Genomic DNA, 19,783 nt, shown 5'->3' with positions numbered 1-19,783 from the left:
CCATGAGGCTCAAATGCAATACTAGATGTAAAAATACAGTGGACATAATAACAGCTGGAAACAATCCTTCCAGACAGCCTCAGTGTCCTGGCTGTACCCTTCCTTGGTCCATCTATAGCCACCTGGAGAAGAGTACTTCCTCCCCACACTGCAGTTCATGGGCTACAGAAAGATGTCTTGGTGTGCCTAGGCAAAGGAAGGCTGATATTGCCGCAGGGTTAGGGCTTTGAGGTTTTTGTTTTTATGTCTTTTTTTTCTAGTCCTAGATTTTGAATTCAGGACCTTAGTCTTGTTAGCCAAGCACTAGTGACTTATACTTGTACTTCTAGCTGCTAGAAATCCCTCAAACAAATGCAATTATGATGGAATATGCATACATTAAAATATACATGTATGCCAGGCACTGGTGGCTCATACCTATAATTCTAGCTACTCAGGAGACTGAAATCTGAGGACTGTAGCTCAATGCCAGCCTGGGCAGGAAAGCCCATGAGAGACTCTTACTTCCAATGAACCGCCAAAATGCCAGAAGTGGAGATGTGGCTCAAGTAGTAGAGCACTAACCATGAGATAAAAAAACCAAGGGGCTGCTGGACGTGGTGGCTTATGTCTATAATCCTAGCTACTCTGGAGGCTGAGATCTGAGGATCGTGGTTCAAAGCCAGCCCAGGACACTAAAGTCACTAAAGTTCGAGAGACTCTTATCTCCAATTAATCACTAGAAAACTGGAAGTGGTGCTGTGGCTTCAGGGGTAGGGCAGTAGCCTTGAGCTGAAGAGGTCAGAGACAGCACCTAGACTGAGTTCAAGCCTCAACTGAGCCTTGACCCACAAAAGAAGAAGAAGAAGAAGAAGAAGAAGAAGAAGAAGAAGAAGAAGAAGAAGAAGAAGAAGAGGAGGAGGAGGAGGAGGAGGAGGAGGAGGAGGAGGAGGAGGAGGAGGAGGAGGAGGAGGAGAGGTATGAAAGCAGAGGAAGGAAGGATGGGGAGGAAGAGTGGGAGAGTGGGAGAGGCAGGGAGGGATAGCAGGCCTGAGAGCTTATGAAGACCTTGCAAGCTTTCAGGACCTGAGAGAGCAGAATTCTCTATCCTAGAAAGCTCTCCATATGTTCTGTGATCCCTGGACTACTTTTCTGCAGCTTCCAGGAAACCCAAGTTACCAGTGTGCGTGATAACAAAGCTCCTTACAGTGAGACTAGTGAGGATGCCTGTGCGATCTGGGACCACAGGAGTTTAGGGGAGGGGGTCTATGTTATCTCCTTCTGTCACGCATGCAATGTCCATCCACATAGCATAGTTGGTTTGCTTTCAGAAGGAAGTGAGCCAGATGCCAGTGGCTCATACCTGTAATCCTAGCTCCTTCATAAGCTGAGATTGGAAGGATTGCAGTTCCAGGCCAACCAGAGCAGGAAAAAAAAAAAATCTATGAGATTTCATCTCAGTAGAAAAAGCTGAGCGTGATGATACATGCCTGTTATCCTAGCCATGGCAAGGAGCAAAACACTTGAAAAGGATTGAGGTCCAGGTGCATGCTTGGGCAGGACGTGAGACTGTCTCGAAAATAAGCAGAGCAGCCAGGCCTCGGACACTCACCCCTATACTCCCAGCTTCTCGGGAGGCTGAGATCTGAGGATGGTGGTTTGACTTACCTGATCAGGTAAGTCTGTGAGGCTCTTACCTCCAAATAATCAGCAAAAAGTCAGAAATAGTCAGGGGAAGCACAGAAATAGAGGGACAAAGGGTGAACAAATACAGCAGTGGTGTCAATAGGATACTATGTAGAAAATGAACTTTACTACTTGGCGGGGGGGGGTGGGAGGGAAAAACTGTGAGATAAGGGGTGACATTGTCCAAAAAGAAATGTACTCATTACCTGATTTGTAAGTGTAAACCCTCTTTATGTGGCCTTTATAATAATAACAAAATTAAAATTAAACTAAATTGACAAGTCAGTAGTGAAGCTGTGGTTCAAGTGCTAGATCACTAGGCTTTAGTAAAAAAGCTCAGGGACAGTACACAGACACTAAGTTTAAGCTCCAGGACCAGTACATGCATGCATGCGTCCACACGCATGCATGTACACACACACACACACACACACACACACACACACACACACAGGCGGGGGGAACCTCTGCTTAGCCCTTGAGTAATGTTGTTTATTTATTTATTGGTCATGGGGTTTGAACTCTGGGCCTGGGCATAGTCCTTGAGCTTTTCAGCTCAAACCTAGCATTCTACCACTTGAGCCACAGAGCTACTTTGAGTAATAAGTTTATAATGTTGATTTAAAAAGAAAGAAAAAATTGAGGATATATTGAGGAAGTAACTGAGAAAACCTTTTAGGAAATCAAAGCAAAGATAGAAAGATAGTGCACACATAGACATGGGTAATGGCACATCTGATAATAGCTGCAACAAGTGTTCTAATGTCACAGATATTTATGGTTAAAAAGAAAAGGAGGTTGGAGTTCGGTTCAAATTCACCTAGGCTGGGTGCTTCCCTTTGATCTGACACCTGGTACATTCTGCCATTCTTTATCAACTGATCCTAGAGATTTCTGCTTATTACATTCAAGTATCCATTGTGACATGGATATTCCGAGCACCTCTTTTTTTTTTTCTTTTTCTTTTTTTTTTTTTTTTGGCCAGTCCTGGGCTTGAGCTCAGGGCCTGAGCACTGTCCTTGGACTTTCTCAAGGCTGGAGCTCTACCACTTGAGCCTCAGCACCATTTCCGGGTTTTTTCTATGTATGTGGTACCAAGGAATCGAACCCAGGTCTTCATGCATGCTAGGCAAGCACTCTACCACTAGGCCAAACTCCTGGCCCGCGAGCACCTCTTTAAACAAGGATGGGTTCTGCTCCCTTTAAGACAGGTGCCCATTCCTGACATAAGTATCTTATTTTCCTTTGCAAAAAAAAAAAAAATGCCCATTGGAGTTATGTTCCCAGGAGTTTTCTCTAGAACACCTGTCTTTAAGATACTCTTGCTCAGTTCCCAGAGCACTCCCATTATGTGAGTAAGCAGACCAGGTCAGAGGAAAAGAGTTTCTCTTGTTCTGCATTTTTTTTCCCTCCCTAAAGGTAGCATCTTAATGAAGGAGTATGAAATTTATCAAAGAAAGCAGCATCTTCATACTTTTTTTTTTACTTTTTTTTTTTTTTTTTGCCAGTCCTAGGCTTGAGCTCAGGGCCTGAGCACTGTTCTTGGACTTTCTCAAGGCTACAGCTCTAGCCCTGGAGCCTCAGCACCACTTCCGGCTTTTTTCTATGTATGTGGTACTGAGGAATTGAACCCGCGTCTTCATGCATGCTAGGCAAGCACTCTACCACTAGGCCAAACTCTCAGCCCCCATCTGCATACTTTTAATCAGACTCTGTGTGCGTGTGTGTGTGTGTGTGTGTGTGTGTGTGTGTGTGTGTGTATCTCCTGGGGTTTGAATTCCTGACCAGTCAGGGCTCTGTTTCTAAGCTTCTTTCCTCTAGATTAGCATAGTAGAGCCACAGCTCCACTTTCAGCTTTTTGCTGAAAGAAAGAGATAAGAATCTCATACCTTCCTGCCCAGGCTGGCTTTGAACTGTCATCTTCAGATCTCAGTCTCCTGAATAGCTAGGATTATAGGCATGAGCCACTGGCATCCAGGCTAATCAGACTATTTAAAAAACCAAACCAAATCAAACCAAAACAAAACAAAAACATGATGCTTATCTCTGAAATCCTGACTGCTGTTTTCCATTTATCATTTCTCTCTGATCTTTCCTGCCCAGGAGCTGATTTACTCACAATGGCACCAAACTGGAAATAACTCACATACCCTTCAGGTAGGTGAATGTTTGAGCAAACTGTGGTACATCTTCACCAAGATAATATTCCTGAGCAATGTAAAGGAGTTGACTCTCAAGCACAAGACACCTTGGATGGATCTTAAGGGCATTGTCCTGAATCAGAATTGCTGAGCTCAGAAAGGTCACCTGTGGTCTGACATTTGTCATTCTCAAAATGACAAAATGACAGAGATGGAGAGCAGATGAATGTTTGCCATGGGTTAGGGAGGGGAATATGACTATCAATTGTTGGCACACAGGGAGTCTCTTCAGTGATAGACTAGCTCTCTTATCTTCGGGTGGTGGGATGGTGGTCACAGAAGTCTACACATGCGATAAAATGGCACAGAACTGTACACACACTTGATAACTATATCAATTTCCTGCTTTTGATACATAGTATAATTAGTGTTACTACATCACTTGGACCTACTGGTTGGAACTAGATGAAGGATAATCCAGACTTCTAACTTCTGTCCTTCCCATGAATCAATGACAATTTCCAAATCAACATGAAGTATTAGAAAAGACTCTCCTATCAAGTTTTGCCTGGTACTAGAACTCAGGCTAATGGAGCCTCCAAAACACTATAGCAACAGCTATCTGCATGGATCCCAAGAACTGCAGGAAAATATAAATGCACACAGCTATATCTCCATGGCACTTGTGGGTGGATTTAGCAATTTACAATAAGAGACAGAAGAACCCCTGCCTTGCCTGCAAATTTTTAAGGTAACCATTGGTCCAGCAACAGCCCTGGCTTCTTGGCCCCACCATGCATGTCCTTTGTCATGTGACAGGAGCCTCCATGTGCAGAAAGGGGGTCATAAGTGGTTAGAGTCATAGGGTAGGATCAAACCAAACAAGGGGAGCCAGGAGAGAGACTGGAAGGAATGGTAGCCAGATGCTGGTGGCTCATGTCTACAATCCTAGCTACTGGGGAGGCTGAGATCTGAAGATCTCAGTTCCAAGTCAGTCCAGGCAGAAAACTTCACGAGACTTTTATCTCCAATGAACCACTAAAAAGCCAAATTAGAGGAAAAGCTAAGCGACAATGCCCATGCCTGGAGTCCAAGCCCAGTAGGACAGACAGACAGATACAGATACACACACACACACACACACACACACACACACACGAATGTTACACAGGAGAGAAGAAAAGCCATACTCCTATTGTGACATTCCGCGCCAGGTCTCTCCAAAGAAAAACAGAGGTAGGCCCTCTCACACAACCTTAAGAGAAAAATACAGAAGGAAGATGAGCTGCCATTCTTTATCAGTGTCACCAGAAGAAAAAGGCTTTCATTATAATCTAGAAGGAAATTCTGAGTGACCTGTGACCCTCCAACCACACCCTTCTCTTTCCCTATTTCCTACAGGCAGGCAAAGGCAGCCTCCTCCTAAGGGAAAGAAAACACTGCCCTGGATTCTACAGGACACCGCCCCTAAAGGGAGTAGGTATGGCTCCCTCCACCATTATCAGAGAAAGAATTCTTTGGCACAGGGGATTCTTTCCCCAGAATGTTTTTTTGAGCACAAACTGGCTGGTCAGGACATAACACTTTATTCTGGAAACTGAGAAATTAAGCCCCAAAATGACTCTTCTGTGAGGGATCGAAGACCACAGAAGTTATAGACACAGGCCAGGACAAAGTCTTTTCTGTCCATTATTGGTCTTTCAAGGACACTCAAGCCCAGGTTGTGTGGTATGGTTTTTCCTTCCTTCTCATTGCTCTCCTACAGCCCTCTGTCCTACACCCCCACCCTCATCCCAAATGAACATATATGATTGCAGTATGCTAGAGTTTGAGTGAGTAATTGCCTGAAATCTGACAGCAGTTACCAGCCAACCACTCATGCTATAAGATAACCTGAATGTGAATCCAAAAAGAATGTTCCATTTTAGGGAAAAATAGATCTCAAGGCTGCCAGGATGAGTTCGCTACAAAAACTTCCTTCTTATCCTCAATCCCCACCCGCATAATTATGAAAGGAACCTGTTTTTAATTCTGGAAGTTAGGATTGAGCCACCATTACCATGCTTTAAAAATAATAATAAGGTAAAAACTTTAAGAATACTTGATTGATACACAGCTCCCATTCTTTATGTCTCATAATTCTTACTGAGCTACACAAAGGGGGATCTTTTTCAGGGAAGACAGGAACAATGGGACATGTTTCCTGTATTACCCAGTTGGTGACAGGGATGGGACTTGGATTGGAGTCCTCTGACTTTTATCTCCTTACTCTAATCAAAGGGAATATAAATTATGCAGGAATGTCTCTGTAAAGCCACTGGACTAGTCTATCTCAGCCACAAAGAGTCTAGAAAAATGACAAACCTCTGGTCATCCTTGATATCCCCTCTCCCATGTCGCAAGACTGACATGCAGCCCATTCCCCACTGGGAAAGTGTAGGGCAGGCACCCAATTTGGATTAGGAAAAGAAACTCTGTCAAGCCAAGCCCAGTTCTTAATACCACTCCCCCCACCCCTCATCCCCTCTCCTCCCCCACCTCTCACCCCCCTTGGCTTCCCAACCCCCCCAGGGAAAGGCTTTAAAGTGACTTTAACAAATAGGTTTCCAGATTCCAGATTGGCCTCAGATAACCAACCCTATGCCAAAACTGGTTTCAGGCCTGTAAGTAAAGCTAAGTTGAAGTCCCTCCAAACTCTGATTTTTAGAATTACCGTGGATCAGCTGAGGTGATGATTTAGAGAATCTTATTTTAAGAGTCAAGAAAAACTCTTGAACTGATATGAACACTTAGCTTATTTAGGAAGACAACTGGCCTGGATCCAGGCCTCACTCATGAATCATCTGCCTGTGAGACACATCCTCTATCTATCTATCTATCTATCTATCTATCTATCTATCTATCTATCTATCTATGCAACTTTCTACTTTTATTTTGGTCAGGGCCTGGATGCTGTCCCTGGACAATTTTTTTTTTTTTTTTTGCTCAAGGCCAATGCTCTACCACTTGAGCCACAACTCCATGTCTTGCTTTTTTTTTTTTTTTGGTGTTTAATTAGAGATCAGTGTCTCAAAGATTTTCCTACTCAGGCTTGCTTTAAATCATGATTTTCAAATCTCAGCCTCCTGAGAAACTAGAATTGTAGGTATAAGCTGCTGGCATTTGGCTTTTCTTATTTGTAAAGATCTTTTAAGAAAACAACTGCCGTACACTGGTGAGGCCAGTCTACATGTCTCTTATTGTTAGGAATTTGTTCTGGGACAGCCCCTCCCCGTTTTGCAATTTTTTTTCTGGGGAAATATTGGATGAAACATCACCACCCTGTCTTTCGCCCCAGCCTCATTCCTTTCATACCACCCAATCCTTGTGCCTACTTTTTCCCTTTCAATTCCACCATGTTCAGCTGAAACTTTCCCAAAATCCTTTTAAATGACGGAGCCAAAAATGGTATGAGTTTTTGTATATCCAGGTCTGGCCAAAGGTAAGGAACACACTTTCCCTACACCTATCCCCCCTACCCACCCGTCCTGGGCCCCTTAGTTCCACTGGTAGTCCTCTGAATACAAATAGGTCAGTGGAAGCCACTAAGCTACAGAAATGATCTTTCTCTCAGACTAGAGTAACCAACCCCTGCAGAGCCCCCCAGGCTCCCTTGTGGAGGCTTTGACGGTACCTTGTTGTATCTGACTGTGTGATTTCACCATGATTACTACGCCCTGACCCCCACCCCAAGGCGCCCTCATGGGGTCTGTACAACCTTCCACTTCCCCACAGGGCAGCTTTGTATTCTCCGGAGGTATGTTTCCTCCTCCCCTCAAGAAAAAAAAATCTGTGCCCAGATTCAACCATCCCAGGTCCTTCTGGACCTATGGGAGAGTAGGGAAGGCAGAAGTGTGTCCCCTTCATAGTGGCCAGCATCCCGTTTAAAAAACTTTCCAGCCGGGGACACTTGCTAGGTAAACCCTGTGAAGGGAGAGAGCTGTTGCTCTCCTGGGGCTCCATGCAGGTAGCTTGGTTTCCGACCTACCTTTGGAGACCCTATCATTGGGGGTGGGGAGGGGAGGGCCTGTGGGACTCTCAGCACTTCAGCCTTGCAGCAGCAGTCCTAGACTTTCCGGTTGGAGGATAAAAGGCCCAAGGAGACCCCCCCACACACTTCTGTCACTCACCTGGACTAGAGCGGGACCAGGTGTGCTCTGACCTGTTTCATCTCCGAATGCCCTTTGCTTGGTCTCTCACAGGGGGAGGACCGGGCACCTCCAAGCCCAATGCATTCGCGCGTGCACCAGGAAGGAGGGGAGGGGGCCTCCTCTCCGGCTATCCCGCCTCAACACCCTATTTAGAAGCAGGTACTTAGATTGCCGGGTTTCTGGCCATGAGGACGGCACTCACTCGCTTACCGGCACACCTCCTTTCTTGTCCAAAGGTGGTGGCACACCGACGATGGCTTTGGGGGGCACGGTCCCCCCGCCCCCGCGTGCGCTCCCAGCCCGTCCTGGGTCTTGGGCGCCTTTTCCTCCGGAGGACTCTGCTTACCTTAATGTTGCCAAAGAGCGACCGGGGACAGCTGTGGGCTCGTCCTGGGGCGGCGCTGCTGTCCTGGTGCGCGTCAGGCTTGGGTAGGAGTCCCATGGTGACGGACGGTGGAACAGCGGCGTGGGGACAGTGTCCCCTCGGGCCTGGGGCGTCCCCGGGGCGCGTCGCGGGCTGGGCGAGCCGGGATGGCGGTGGGGAGGGAGCGCGCCTCAGTGCAGAGACTGAGCAGGAGTGCGCGCCCGCAAGTTTTTATAAGTGGCCACCGCCGCCGCTGATGATGAAACGGACTCTCCCTCCTCCTCCTCCTCGTCCTCCTCCTCCCCTTCCTTTCGCTCTCTTCCTCCTCTTGTCAAAGGAGCTGCCGGCTCCTTTTAGGCAGGTGCCTGGAGCCCGGGAGTCCTAGCTGCGCCTGCCGCCAGCCAGCCCGCCAGCCCGGGGAGACGCCGAGCCCCGGACCTGGACTACGATCAGCGATCAGCGTGCCTGGACCGCCGCCTTAGCCGGGGAGGCGATGATCCCTTCGACCAGGAGAAGCAGGAGGAAAGGAGTGGGGGGGGGCGGGGGACTGCGGAGGGGGCGATAGCTGCTGGCACTGTGGGGGAATGGGGGAGACTGGGCAGGCACGGAGGGGTCTGGCGGCCAGGTGACTCAAAGGGAACCCCGGAAGGGGTGGGTGGGCCTGGGGTAGGAGGGAGCTGGTGGAGGGGGGGGGTCTGAGACGCCCCGGAGTGGAAGGGGGGAATGGGGAGTTCCTGGAGCAGAGAGAAGTGAGCTGCACCCCCACCCAATGCACTGGGGAGATTTAAGAGTTGTTCTCTGCTTGTTGGTCCAAATCCTGGGGGCCCTCAGTTCCGGGGATGGCTGAGCTGGGGGACTTGCGGGGACTGTGTTTGTGCTGACGACTGATTTATATTTAAACTTCGCCTTGCGCTGAAGAGGGGGCGGGTAGCAAGGTGGAGAGGTAGGGGCCGCCCCAGGGGTTGGGCCCAAACTCTCTCTGGATCAGAGCCAAGGTAAACTGCTGGAGCTGTCAAATGTCAGCAAGGCTAGGTCTGGCCTGGAGTGCTGCTGGCAGTGAGGAAAGAAGGGGTGGGGGGGGAGAAAGGGGGAGGTTGGAAGATGGAGATGCCCCCCACCGTCTTCCTTCTCAGCTCTGTTTCTCCCCTGGACTAGGAGAGAGTTTAGAGAAAAGAAAGAAGCTAAGGCTTTTCCCAGAGAAAACAAAACAACAACAACAAAGTGTTCTGCCAAAAACAGCTACAGAAAGGAATCTCAATTCCTGTAGTCCTTGTAGTCAACCTAATATCACCCCAGCCTGTGAAAAAATGCTTTATATCCACAGGAAGCCCCCACAGCTAAGACACAGGCTGCAGGACCCATGAACTATGGGAGCTTCGTGTGTGTGTGTGTGTGTGTGTGTGTGTGTGTGTGTGTGTGTGTGTGTGTGTGTACTCAGGGTTTGGGAGCTTGTGTTTTGTTTTGTTTCCTCAAGACTGGCATTTGAGCCACAGCCCCACTTCCAACTTTTTGGTGGTTAACTGGATATAAGGAGTCTCATGGACTCTTCTCCTGCCTGGGTTGGCTTGAACTACAGTTCTCACATTGCAGCCTCTTGAGTAGCTTCAGTAGCAAGGATTATAGGCACAAGTCCCCTGTGCTCCATTGAGCTGCTTTTTCTTTTTTTTGCCAGTCTAGGAGCTTGAACTCAGGGCCTGGGCATTGTCCTTGAGCTATTTTTGCTCAAGGCTAGCGCTCCATCGCTTGAGCTGCAGCTCCACTTTTGTTTTTTTCTGCGTATGTGGTATTTAGGAATTGAACCCAGGGTTTCATGCATGCTAGGCAAGCACTCTACCACTAGGCCATGCTCCTGGCCCTGAGCTGCTTATTTTTACCAAGGCTTTGCTAAGCCTGATGTGACTGTGAGCCCCAGGTGTCAGGGGATTTCTATAGCTCCCAAGGCCAGCAAACATCTAGAAACCCTAGGGTGGTGGACAGTATATGAAGCCCTTCACTCATTTATAGCACTGGGTTATCCCATCCAGCTTCCCACAAACCTACAGCAGCAAGAAAAAGCAAGGGTGAGCAAAGTGGCCTTTCTGGCCCCTTGGACAATTGTGAATGCAAAGACACTTAACTGTGTGCAGTGAGGGCTGGGCATCACCTCTAACACACAGGTGCGCTGTGTGTGCATGTGTGGTCTTGAGGAGCATCCTTCCATGCAATCTACAGGCACGTTGCAGGACCTGGCTTGGGAAACCAGCATTGATGAGAGAGAAGACGCAGAAGGAGGGAAAGCCACTGGGTCAACATGGGCCCTCATGGGATTCATACAGCCTGGGTGATATACACATAAAGTCAGATAGCTGGCAGATGGCTGTACAGGTGCAGTGCCCAGGGTGGATGTGGAACAATAAATATAGGTTTGAGGATCCCCTGGGGAAAGAGAGAAGAATGAATCTCCCAGTGAGAGTGTGTTGAAATTAGATCCAGGATGAACCATAACATTGAGGTGGCGCAAGGGCCAGAGTCAGAGAAGAAGGAAATAAACCAGGACAAGGTGTATGGAGAGATCAAAGGTTGTGTTTTGAAGAGGAGGACAGAGTCCTCTCCAGGCTTAAGAGAAGGAAAGAGCAAGGAACAGTGAGATCTGGCAATGAGGGCCGTGATGAGAGTGTTTCCAGTGGTGGATATGGGCTGAGGCCAGGTCACTGATTTGAGGAGGAACTGGAAGGGAGAAAGTGCAAAACAACCCAATGTGTCCCTCCCTTTATTATCCCAGGTAAGGACTGAGATATTATCTGTGGTGACTAAGGGCACAAACCTTGTAGTCTGACACAGATGCTGACTTTGTTCCATGAGCGGGGTTACCTTATATAGCTTGCTTAATCTCTTGGATCCTGGTTGTCTTCTTTAAGATGATGATGTCAATGGCCGCTTCGTGGAACTGTTACAAAGATATGGGAACTGATGCTTGAATGTCCACTGTCTGGCCAAGGCCCAGGCCACAGCTGCCATTACTGTGGTGGTTGATGGCCCTGGCATCAGTAGACAGAGCCTTCTCTCTCTCTAACTCAGTTGGGAGCTCCTTGAGGACAAAGACTTTGTGTTAATTCTCTTCTATCCCCCATTTGACCTGTACAACCCACTGCTTAAAAATGTTTATTGTATTGTGACTGGGGATAGGAGGGAAAAACTGAGAGAGCAAGGAAAAGACTGACATTGTCCAAAAGGAAATGTACTCATAGCCAGGCACCAATGGCTCACGCCTGTAATCCTAACTACTCAGGAGGCTGAGATCTGAGGAGCATGGTTTGAAGCCAGTCCATGTAGGAAAGGCCCTGTGAAACTCTTATCTCCAGTCAACCATTCAAAAACTCCAAGTGGCACTGTGGCTCAAAGTGGTAGCATGTAAGCCTTGAGCAAAATTGCTCAGGAACAGAGTCCAGGTCCTAAGTTCAAGCCCTACAACCAAACCAAAAAAAAAAAAAGAAGGAAGGAAGGAAGAAAAAAAAGAGAAGTGCACTCATTACCTGACTTATGTAACTGTAGATCACCTTGATAATAATGATAAAATATTTAAATGCATATTGAAAAGCTGTTGCTGTAGTCCTAGCTACATGAGAGCTGAGATTTGGAAGACCAAAGTTTGAGACTAACTCCAGTCAGAAAACTTTACCAGATCCCTTCCCAACAGGGAGAGCTAAGGCATGGTGCTGCAGGGACTCTCTCGGCAGACACTCAACACATGTTCAGTAAGCACCCCGATGACCTCTGTCTGGTACTGAGCCCAGGACCCATTGAGTCTCTTTGCCATGTAGGGACTAGAATTTGAAGCTAGGCCTTTGCATTCTTCACTCAGTTTTTTTTCAGTCATGACTGGCATTCTACCACTTGAGCCATGTCTCCACTACCAGCTTTTTACTGGTTAACTGGGGATAAGAGTCTCAGCTTTGTCTGCCCTGAGTGGCTTTAAACCACCATCCTCAGAACTCACTCTCCTGAGTAACTAGGATTATAGGTATGTGAACCACTAGTGCCTGCCTTTGCCATACTTGTTTTGAAATGGCTTGATAACTTCATCACACCCTTTCAAAAACAAGTTACCATATTTCAACTTTGCAGGGAGAGTTGGGTTTTTGTTATATTTATTTACCTGTGACTCCACACCACTATTTTGTTGTTGTTGTCAGTTGTGGGGTTTGAACTCCCTGAGCTCAAGGCTAGCGCTCAACCACTTTAAGCCACAGTGCCACTTCAATTTTTGTGGTTCTTAATTGGAGATAAGAATCTCGTGGACTTTAGATCCTCAGATCTGAATAGCTAGGATTACAGGCGTGAGCCACTGGTGCCTGGTCAAACCACTACTTAATTTGGTTGAACTTGTTTTCCTTTTCCTAATTCTTTCCATGATCATAATTTAACCTTTAAAAAAAAACTTTTTTAAGTGTACCCTTGTACACCATTCTACATGAGGGGACATCTTTTAGAGGATGGGGGAAGCTGAACTCAGGGCCTTGCAATTACGAAGTTGGTTCTCTACCACATGAACTATACACCCAGCCCTTTAGGTTTTTAGTTATTTTTCTGGATGGGGTCTCAAGCATTAACCTAAGGCTAACCTCCGAACCGTGATCCTCCTTCCTATACTTCTATAGTAGCCAGGATTACAGGTGTGTGTCTCCATGCGTAGGTTATTGGTCGAAGACAGAGGAATCTAGTTAACCCAAACTGATCTTAAACCTCAATCCTCTTGATCTCTTCTTCCCAAAGAGCTGGAATTACAGATTACCCAATCATACCTGGTGGAAGAGCATCTTTGTTATCATCCTGTGAATTATTTAAACCATCTGCTGGTATCAATAGTTGAGATGTCTGTAATATTCATGTTTTACAAATAGAGACTTGAGATCCTTCCCTTCTCTCCTTACCCCCTCCCCACTTTCTTTCTTGCAACAAGTCCTTTATCTTCATGCTGTCAGGACTATCATTACTAAATTGTTGGTTTGCACACTCATATTTTTCTTTTTTTTTTTTTTGCCAGTCCTGGGCTTGAGCTCAGGGCCTGAGCACTGTCCTTGGACTTTCTCAAGGCTAGAGCTCTACCACTTGAGCCTCAGCACCACTTCCGGCCTTTTTCTATGTATGTGGTACCCAGGAATTGAACCCGGGTCTTCATGCATGCTAGGCAAGCACTTTAACCACTAGGCCAAACTCTCGGCCTGCACACTCATATTTTTCTACATGAACCTCAGACTCACTGCTACGCTTGAGTTCTATCACATAGGCCTCTTGTTCCTCATGGTGACATTGTCCTGGTGTCCACAGAGAAAGGCCAGCACTTCAGAGGAAATAACATAACTAATCCTGCTGTGAAGAACACCCCTCAGAGTCTGCCTTGTCCCGAAGCAGTCCAGACAAAGGTGTGGAGCTCATTTCATTTCCCAGCCAGCCTGAGGCTGAGCAGGGGTGGAAGGGGGTGTGGCTACTGCCTCGGGGTAGACCAAACCTCTCACCTCATCTCTGGATTGTAGGTCAGAGGCCATGGGTTTGTTGCGTCCTCATCGAGAACAAGAATCCTCACTCACACGATCAAGGCATTGGACTTGATGATCCTAGAAGAATTATCTTTCGTTTCTCTATAGCTGTGGGGAGATTATAAATTAGACACACACTCCCCTAGACCTGGTCACTGCGGTTTAGTGTCTTGGCACTCCTTGGAATTTAACAATGCTTTGTCTCTTCCCTACTATTCCAGACTGTTCTCCTTTGGAGGTCTTCTCTGGATCCAGGAAGGCTCTTTGCAGCCGGTAATAGACTCTTTCCTAACCTCACACTTCTCTCCTCTGAAACGCTCCCTCTGTGTGTACATGGGAAACAAGAAGAGTCCCAGGACAAACCCTAAATGCCATCTTTTTTCTCTGGAGCCAAAGCCCTGAGGTTTTGCCCAGGTCCTAATGAATGTATACATGCATGTGTGCAAATGCCACCCCCCCACACTCAATGCCAATCAATTTTCTTTCTTTTTTGTTTTTGCCAATCCTGGGCCATGAACTCAGGGCCTGAGCACTGTCCTTAGACTTTCTCAAGGCTAGAGCTCTACCACTTGAGCCACAGCACCACTTCTGGCTTTTTTCTGTGTATGTGGTACCAAGGAATTGAACCCAGGTCCTCGTGCATGCTAGGCAAGCATCTACCACTAGGCTAAACTCCAGGCCTGCCAATCAATTTTCTTAAAGCTCCCTCAGTTCTTCTTCCCTCCTCTGGAATCTTTTCTACTTTTTCTACAGCAGAGTTGGGTCCTGAGATTCCCTTGAGCCTCTCCATCCACTTCCTGGGTTCCAGAAACACTTGTATTGACTTGCATGATTACTATGAAGCAGGTGTCCCTGCCTCTGACCTGCCCCCAGGGTGTGGATCAAGCCTGGGTGGGTCCTCAGACTCAACTCTCTGGAAGTCTCCTTGCTCCCCCTCCTGTTTACTTGTACAGATCTGAGTTTCCTGTACTTCCTGGAAGGGATTCGGTCCCAGCTTCCTGCCTTTCTTCTCTCCATGGCCCAGTTTACCTCTCCCCCTCCCTCTTTTCCCCCCTCCTCTCTCTCTCTCTCTCTCTCTCTCTCTCTCTCTCTCTCTCTCTCTCTCTCTCTCTCTCTCTCTCTCTCTCTCTCTCTCTCTCTCTCTCTGCTGGGAAAAGGGAGTAAGAGCCCTGCCACAACACTTATATAGTCTCATATCACAGTTTGGACCGATTCCATATCAGGTGGTATGTGAGCCTTCAGGGCAGGAACAGGGTGCAAACACAGGCATACGGAGAGCTGGATGCCACCTGGGAAAAGAGGGCTAGACCACACTGTAGGAAGAACCTGCCTCTCCTGGCCTCCCAGGCATGAGTAGATAAGGGATTAGTTCAGGATATGCTTTCTTCCCTCTACCCCACCCCAAACTGTCCAGTTCAGCAAGCTATAGCCAGGGCTCTGGAAATACATAGTAGCTCCTATTCTGCCTCTCATACTTGTTCTGCTACTCTTCCTGTTTTGTCCCATCCTCAGCTTGACTCTTGACTCTCCCAGACAGCATTAACTATGCTGTCAACATAAAAGTTCTGTGGGAAACTGGGCACTGGTGGCTCATGTTTGCAAATCCTAGCTTCTCAGGAGGCTGAGATTCTGATGATTGCGGTTCAGTACCAGCTAGGGCAGGAAAGTCTGTGAGATTCTTATCTCCAATTAACTACCAGAAAGGGGTTACTTAACTAATATCAGCAAGTGGTACTATGGCTTGTAGTGTTAGCCTTGAGGAAAAAAAAAAAAAGTTCTGGGACAGTGTCCAGGCCCTAAGTTCAAGCCCCATGACCAACAAAATAAAGTAAAAATTCATGGGCCCTTCAGTTAGACCTGGGACTGTAACACACCCTGGACCCAGGAAGGACAGGTCTCTGAGTCACCTGATGAGATCACTGGAGTTAGGTCTCCTCCCAGTACATAGTCACAAGGAGAGAGCACCTGGGGAGGTGTGGCCCTGTTACAGGGGACTTGAAAGAGAATGTTCAGGTTGGCAGAAGGATAAAGACCAGGAATCATGCCTACCATACCACATTGGGCCCTGGAGGGAGACAGTCCACAGTGCCTCTGACCTCCCAGCTCTGATGCCCTCCGGAGCTACTAATAGAAAGGTCAGTAGAGTGGCTGGCCTGCTACTTGCCCCTCGCTGATGGATAACTCTTCTGATGAAATCAACCTGATCTTCCTTTGGGGATTACCAGACCTCTCTTGTCTTAGGGCCAAAGGGCATGGGCTGCTAAGGCTATCAGTGAGAGGGGGTGCCCTGCTTAGTATCAGGGTCTAGACTTGGAGAGGATCTTATCAAGGGTGGGTGTGGGGGGTGGGGATCATGGAGGCCTGTGCTACCATTCTTCAGGCTCTGGGCCCAGTAAGTCATTTGGTTCTGCTGAGCTCAGGCCATGGTGAGTGAAGTGCGTGCAAGGGCAAAGGCAGGACTGTCCAGCCTTTTGGAGCAATGGTCCAGCTGTAAAGGGTTCCTAAAACATGCAGGGAAACAGCATGTGGTGTATGCACAGCACTAAAAAATCAGGCTCACAAAGAATCTATAACCAGTGTTGGTGGCTCAGGCCTGTAATCCTAGCTACTCAGGAGTCTGAGATCTGAGCATCTACACCTGAAGTCAGCCTGAACAGGAAGAGCCAAGATTTTTATCTCCAGTTAACCCCTCAAAATCTGGAAGTGGCACTGTGGCTCAAGCTGCAGAGTACTAGCCTTGAGCACAAAGAGGCTCAGGGACAGCATCCAGGCCTTGAGTTCAAGCCCTATGACTTCCCTCCTTCCTTTTGTATGCCAGTCCTAGGGTTTGGATGTTGTCTCTGAGCTTGTTTCATTCAAGACTAGTGCTCTACCACTTGAGCCACAGATCTGCTTCTAATTTTGGGGGAGTTTATTAGAGATAAGAGTCCCATGGAGTTCTCTGCCCAGGCTAACCTCAAACTGTAAGTCTCAGATCTCAGCCTCCTGAGTAGTTAGGATCACAGGCATGAGCCACCGGTGTCCTTTCTGTAATGTGATTCTTACTTGCACAAGGGTATGGAAAGAATCGAGATACCCCATGCTCAGATCAGCTAAATGTGAGAGGCTGTGTGTACCCCACTGGCGACTTAGCACCAAGTGCCCTGAGAATATCACAATTTACATTTGTATCCCTTTTGTTTCCTCATAATGTTCAATTTCTACTTTTTGTAATTTTTTTTTGCCAGTACCAGAATTTGAACTCAGGGCCTTGTGTTTGCTCTGCTGGTTCTCTACCAGCATGCTTCCTCCAATATTTTGCTGGCTAATTGGAGATGAAATCCCTTGGACTTTTTCTGCCCTAGGCTAGTTTTGAATCATGATCTTCAAAATCTCAGCCTCCTGAGTAGCTAGGATTACAGGTGTGAGCCATAAGTTCCTTGACTATACAAATCCATGCTTCCACAAAGAACTAAACATGTGATAAGTAACAGTCAGTGAATGTCCTCTGTTTCCCTGGCACCTCCCTGTAGTCTTCTGCAGAGCATACATTCTGGATGTCAGATGTCTGAAAGTAAGAATGGCTGTCTACCCAAGAGAAAAGGCCAGCCTTGGAGAGGAGACAGAATAAATTCATTTGCTGCAGGTAGGAGCTGCAGATATTCTCTACATCTACGTCAGTATCGTATCGCTCTCTGAGGCTGGGTCTCAGAACCACCAGCTCCTTCCTCTGCCTTCTATCTGTACCAGGAGTGACTTTTACTTTGATTCCTCACTCCCATAGCCAATAAGATCTGATTCTGTCCGGACAGGAAAAAGGGGGTTGATCGTTTGTAGGGCTGAAAGCAATGCAACTCTTGAACATGTGAGTTGCGGAGGCAGAGATAGGGTTTCTCTGGATAAAGTCTAAAAATATTTGATATTTTCTTTGGTAAATACTGTAATCAAATGATACTCACCTCCTTTCTAAGACCCAGATCTGATTTAATCACTCAAATCAGCTATACTTTCATAAAGCCCGTGGTACAGGGGGCTGGGATCATGGCCTGGCTCTCTAAAGGTACTTAATAAATATTTCAGGGTAAATGAATCAATGCATTCCAGGATGACCTATCCATTCCAGAAGATCTGTCACAATCTTCTTTGCTTGCTTTTTCTTGGTACTTTCCATCCTCCTCCTCCTCCTCCTCCTCATCTCTTCTTCCCCCCATCCCCCTCACCCTCCCACCTTCTTCTTTTGGTTCAGGTCCTGGGTCATACAACCAACCCTCTTAACGCTGCAACTGGTTTTCAGACAACCACAGAGGGTCATTTAATAATGTAAAATTAAAATTTCTCTTCCTGGGTCTCAGGTCCATTTGGCACTGAACCCACCCCCTCTTCCAGGGCACCCAATTCTATATTCAATGCATCCAGGGCTTTCTCCCATTTCTGGATATTTCTATTCCCACGAAGCTGCAAGGGAGGGGCAGCCCTTGATTGTTATGCCTCCATTCCTTGTCAGATTCCATTGTTTTAGTGGTGTCCCTCACTCTCCACACCCTGGAGGGCAGTGCAGAAGAGCCAGGCAAGAGGGTGGGGGAGGGTAGGGAGGAGGGGCCCAGCTAGGAGTGATTAATGACAGCCAAAAGATAGATTTTTAAAGGACTAACTTGAGTATCAAGACGTATGAATAAACCTACCTTGCCCAGAGCCAAGAGCTGAGATGAGCTGTGGTTCTTTTCATGCCTGGTTCTCCTCGTTCTTCACTGGGTTTTTGGTGTCACTTCCAAGGAATGTCATTCAAGTTCAGGCACAGGCCTTCTCCTTAAGGAAGTCACAGTCCTGTTACGACACATCTGAGTTTAAGTCACACATTTGACTTAAAGTGGTTAAGCAATATGATAAACATCTCAGCTTATAGCCTACTGTGACAAAAAGAAATGATGAAGTCTGATGTCATGTTTTTCCAGTTTACAGCAAGGTAAACTCATGATCAACTGCAGAAACACAGTAGTTTGTGAACCTAAAAGGCACAGTATAGATGGCTCTCCATTTGGGAGATACTGACCCAGGCCCCTGGGCCATAGAAGAATTCCTATGTATTGCTCCAGCTGATGACTGTCCTTTCCCCATGCTAGCTAGCAAGGTGAGAGATCCAGTCAAAGGTGGGTTTGGTTGTGTGGCTCAAAGTTACAGGCTTAGCTTTGCTTCTCTGGACTCAGATTCCTTCTTGTCGTAGAGTCCTAAGAACAGAGTGAATGGTCTGTCCAATGTCTTCTCATTCAGAGCCTCTTCCTATCCAAGTCAAGTGGAACTTGGCACACACACGCATACACACACACACACACACACACACACACACACAAACAACAACAAACTTCATCATGTAATGGACCGATGATTGTTTACCAGAATAGTGTTAGACCGAAGCCCAGCACTGGCCATCTATGGGAACCAGTCACAAGGACGTCCATGGAGACAGCCTTGCTCAGGGGCAATGTCAGGAGGTAGATATTCTTATCATCCTGTCTTCATCAAGTTAAACGTTTTTCCATCCCCAAACTACATTCATGAGAAAAGAACAGAAATGAAAATGACCAGAGATGGTAGAAATGGAAGTGCAAAAAGCCAACCACGCTTTCTAGAAGCCAGGCAAGGCCGGAATCTGCCCTCCAGTGTGGCATGTTGACATTGCTCAGCTGTTACTATGGTTACAGGTTCCTGACAGAGCTTCTGATGCTTGATGGAGCATAACAGTGGGTCCGGGTGCCAAGTTAGGGCCGCCAGATAAAATGTCAGATGCTAGTTCAATGTGAATTTCAGATAAAACGAACAAATTTTGATTAAAAGCATATAATAACAGCATAAATACTATAGCAAGTCCATAATAGGAGCATCTTTATATTTATAAAGAGAACTCCACAGTTGATTTGAAATGCAAATTGA

At 47.0% G+C, this 19,783-nt stretch overlaps 1 protein-coding gene and 1 long non-coding RNA gene across 6 annotated transcripts in view; both read right to left on the bottom strand.

The window, feature by feature from the left end:
- Nucleotides 1-9,706, bottom strand: part of Slco2a1 (solute carrier organic anion transporter family member 2A1) — a 52,514-nt gene extending 42,808 nt beyond the window's left edge. For both annotated transcript variants that reach the window (XM_090323562.1, XM_090323563.1), the window contains exon 1: nucleotides 8,343-9,706. In XM_090323562.1, coding sequence (XP_090179688.1) covers nucleotides 8,343-8,438 — 96 coding nt within the window. In that variant the 5' untranslated portion in view covers nucleotides 8,439-9,706. The remainder of the gene's footprint in view (nucleotides 1-8,342) is intronic.
- A 731-nt stretch (nucleotides 9,707-10,437) lies between these two features.
- Nucleotides 10,438-19,665, bottom strand: LOC150043072 (uncharacterized). 4 transcript variants are annotated; one of them, XR_016533444.1, is made up of 6 exons: nucleotides 19,247-19,665; nucleotides 18,538-18,679; nucleotides 13,856-13,978; nucleotides 12,951-13,141; nucleotides 11,164-11,427; nucleotides 10,438-10,585 (listed from the first exon to the last, which is right to left on the bottom strand). It is a non-coding gene; the product is annotated as an uncharacterized LOC150043072 (long non-coding RNA). The 4 variants fall into 4 exon arrangements; XR_016533447.1 differs by having other exon boundaries at nucleotides 11,164-11,286; XR_016533445.1 differs by lacking the exon at nucleotides 19,247-19,665 and adding an exon at nucleotides 18,906-19,023.
- Nucleotides 19,666-19,783: the final 118 nt, after the last annotated feature.

The sequence above is a fragment of the Megascapheus bottae genome, chromosome 32 (genome assembly GCF_031878675.1).
Source record: "Megascapheus bottae isolate mThoBot1 chromosome 32, mThoBot2.hap1, whole genome shotgun sequence".
NCBI lineage: Eukaryota > Metazoa > Chordata > Mammalia > Rodentia > Geomyidae > Megascapheus > Megascapheus bottae.
The sequence above is the reverse complement of the archived record's forward strand: the minus strand, read 5'-3'. Positions and strand labels throughout refer to the sequence as shown.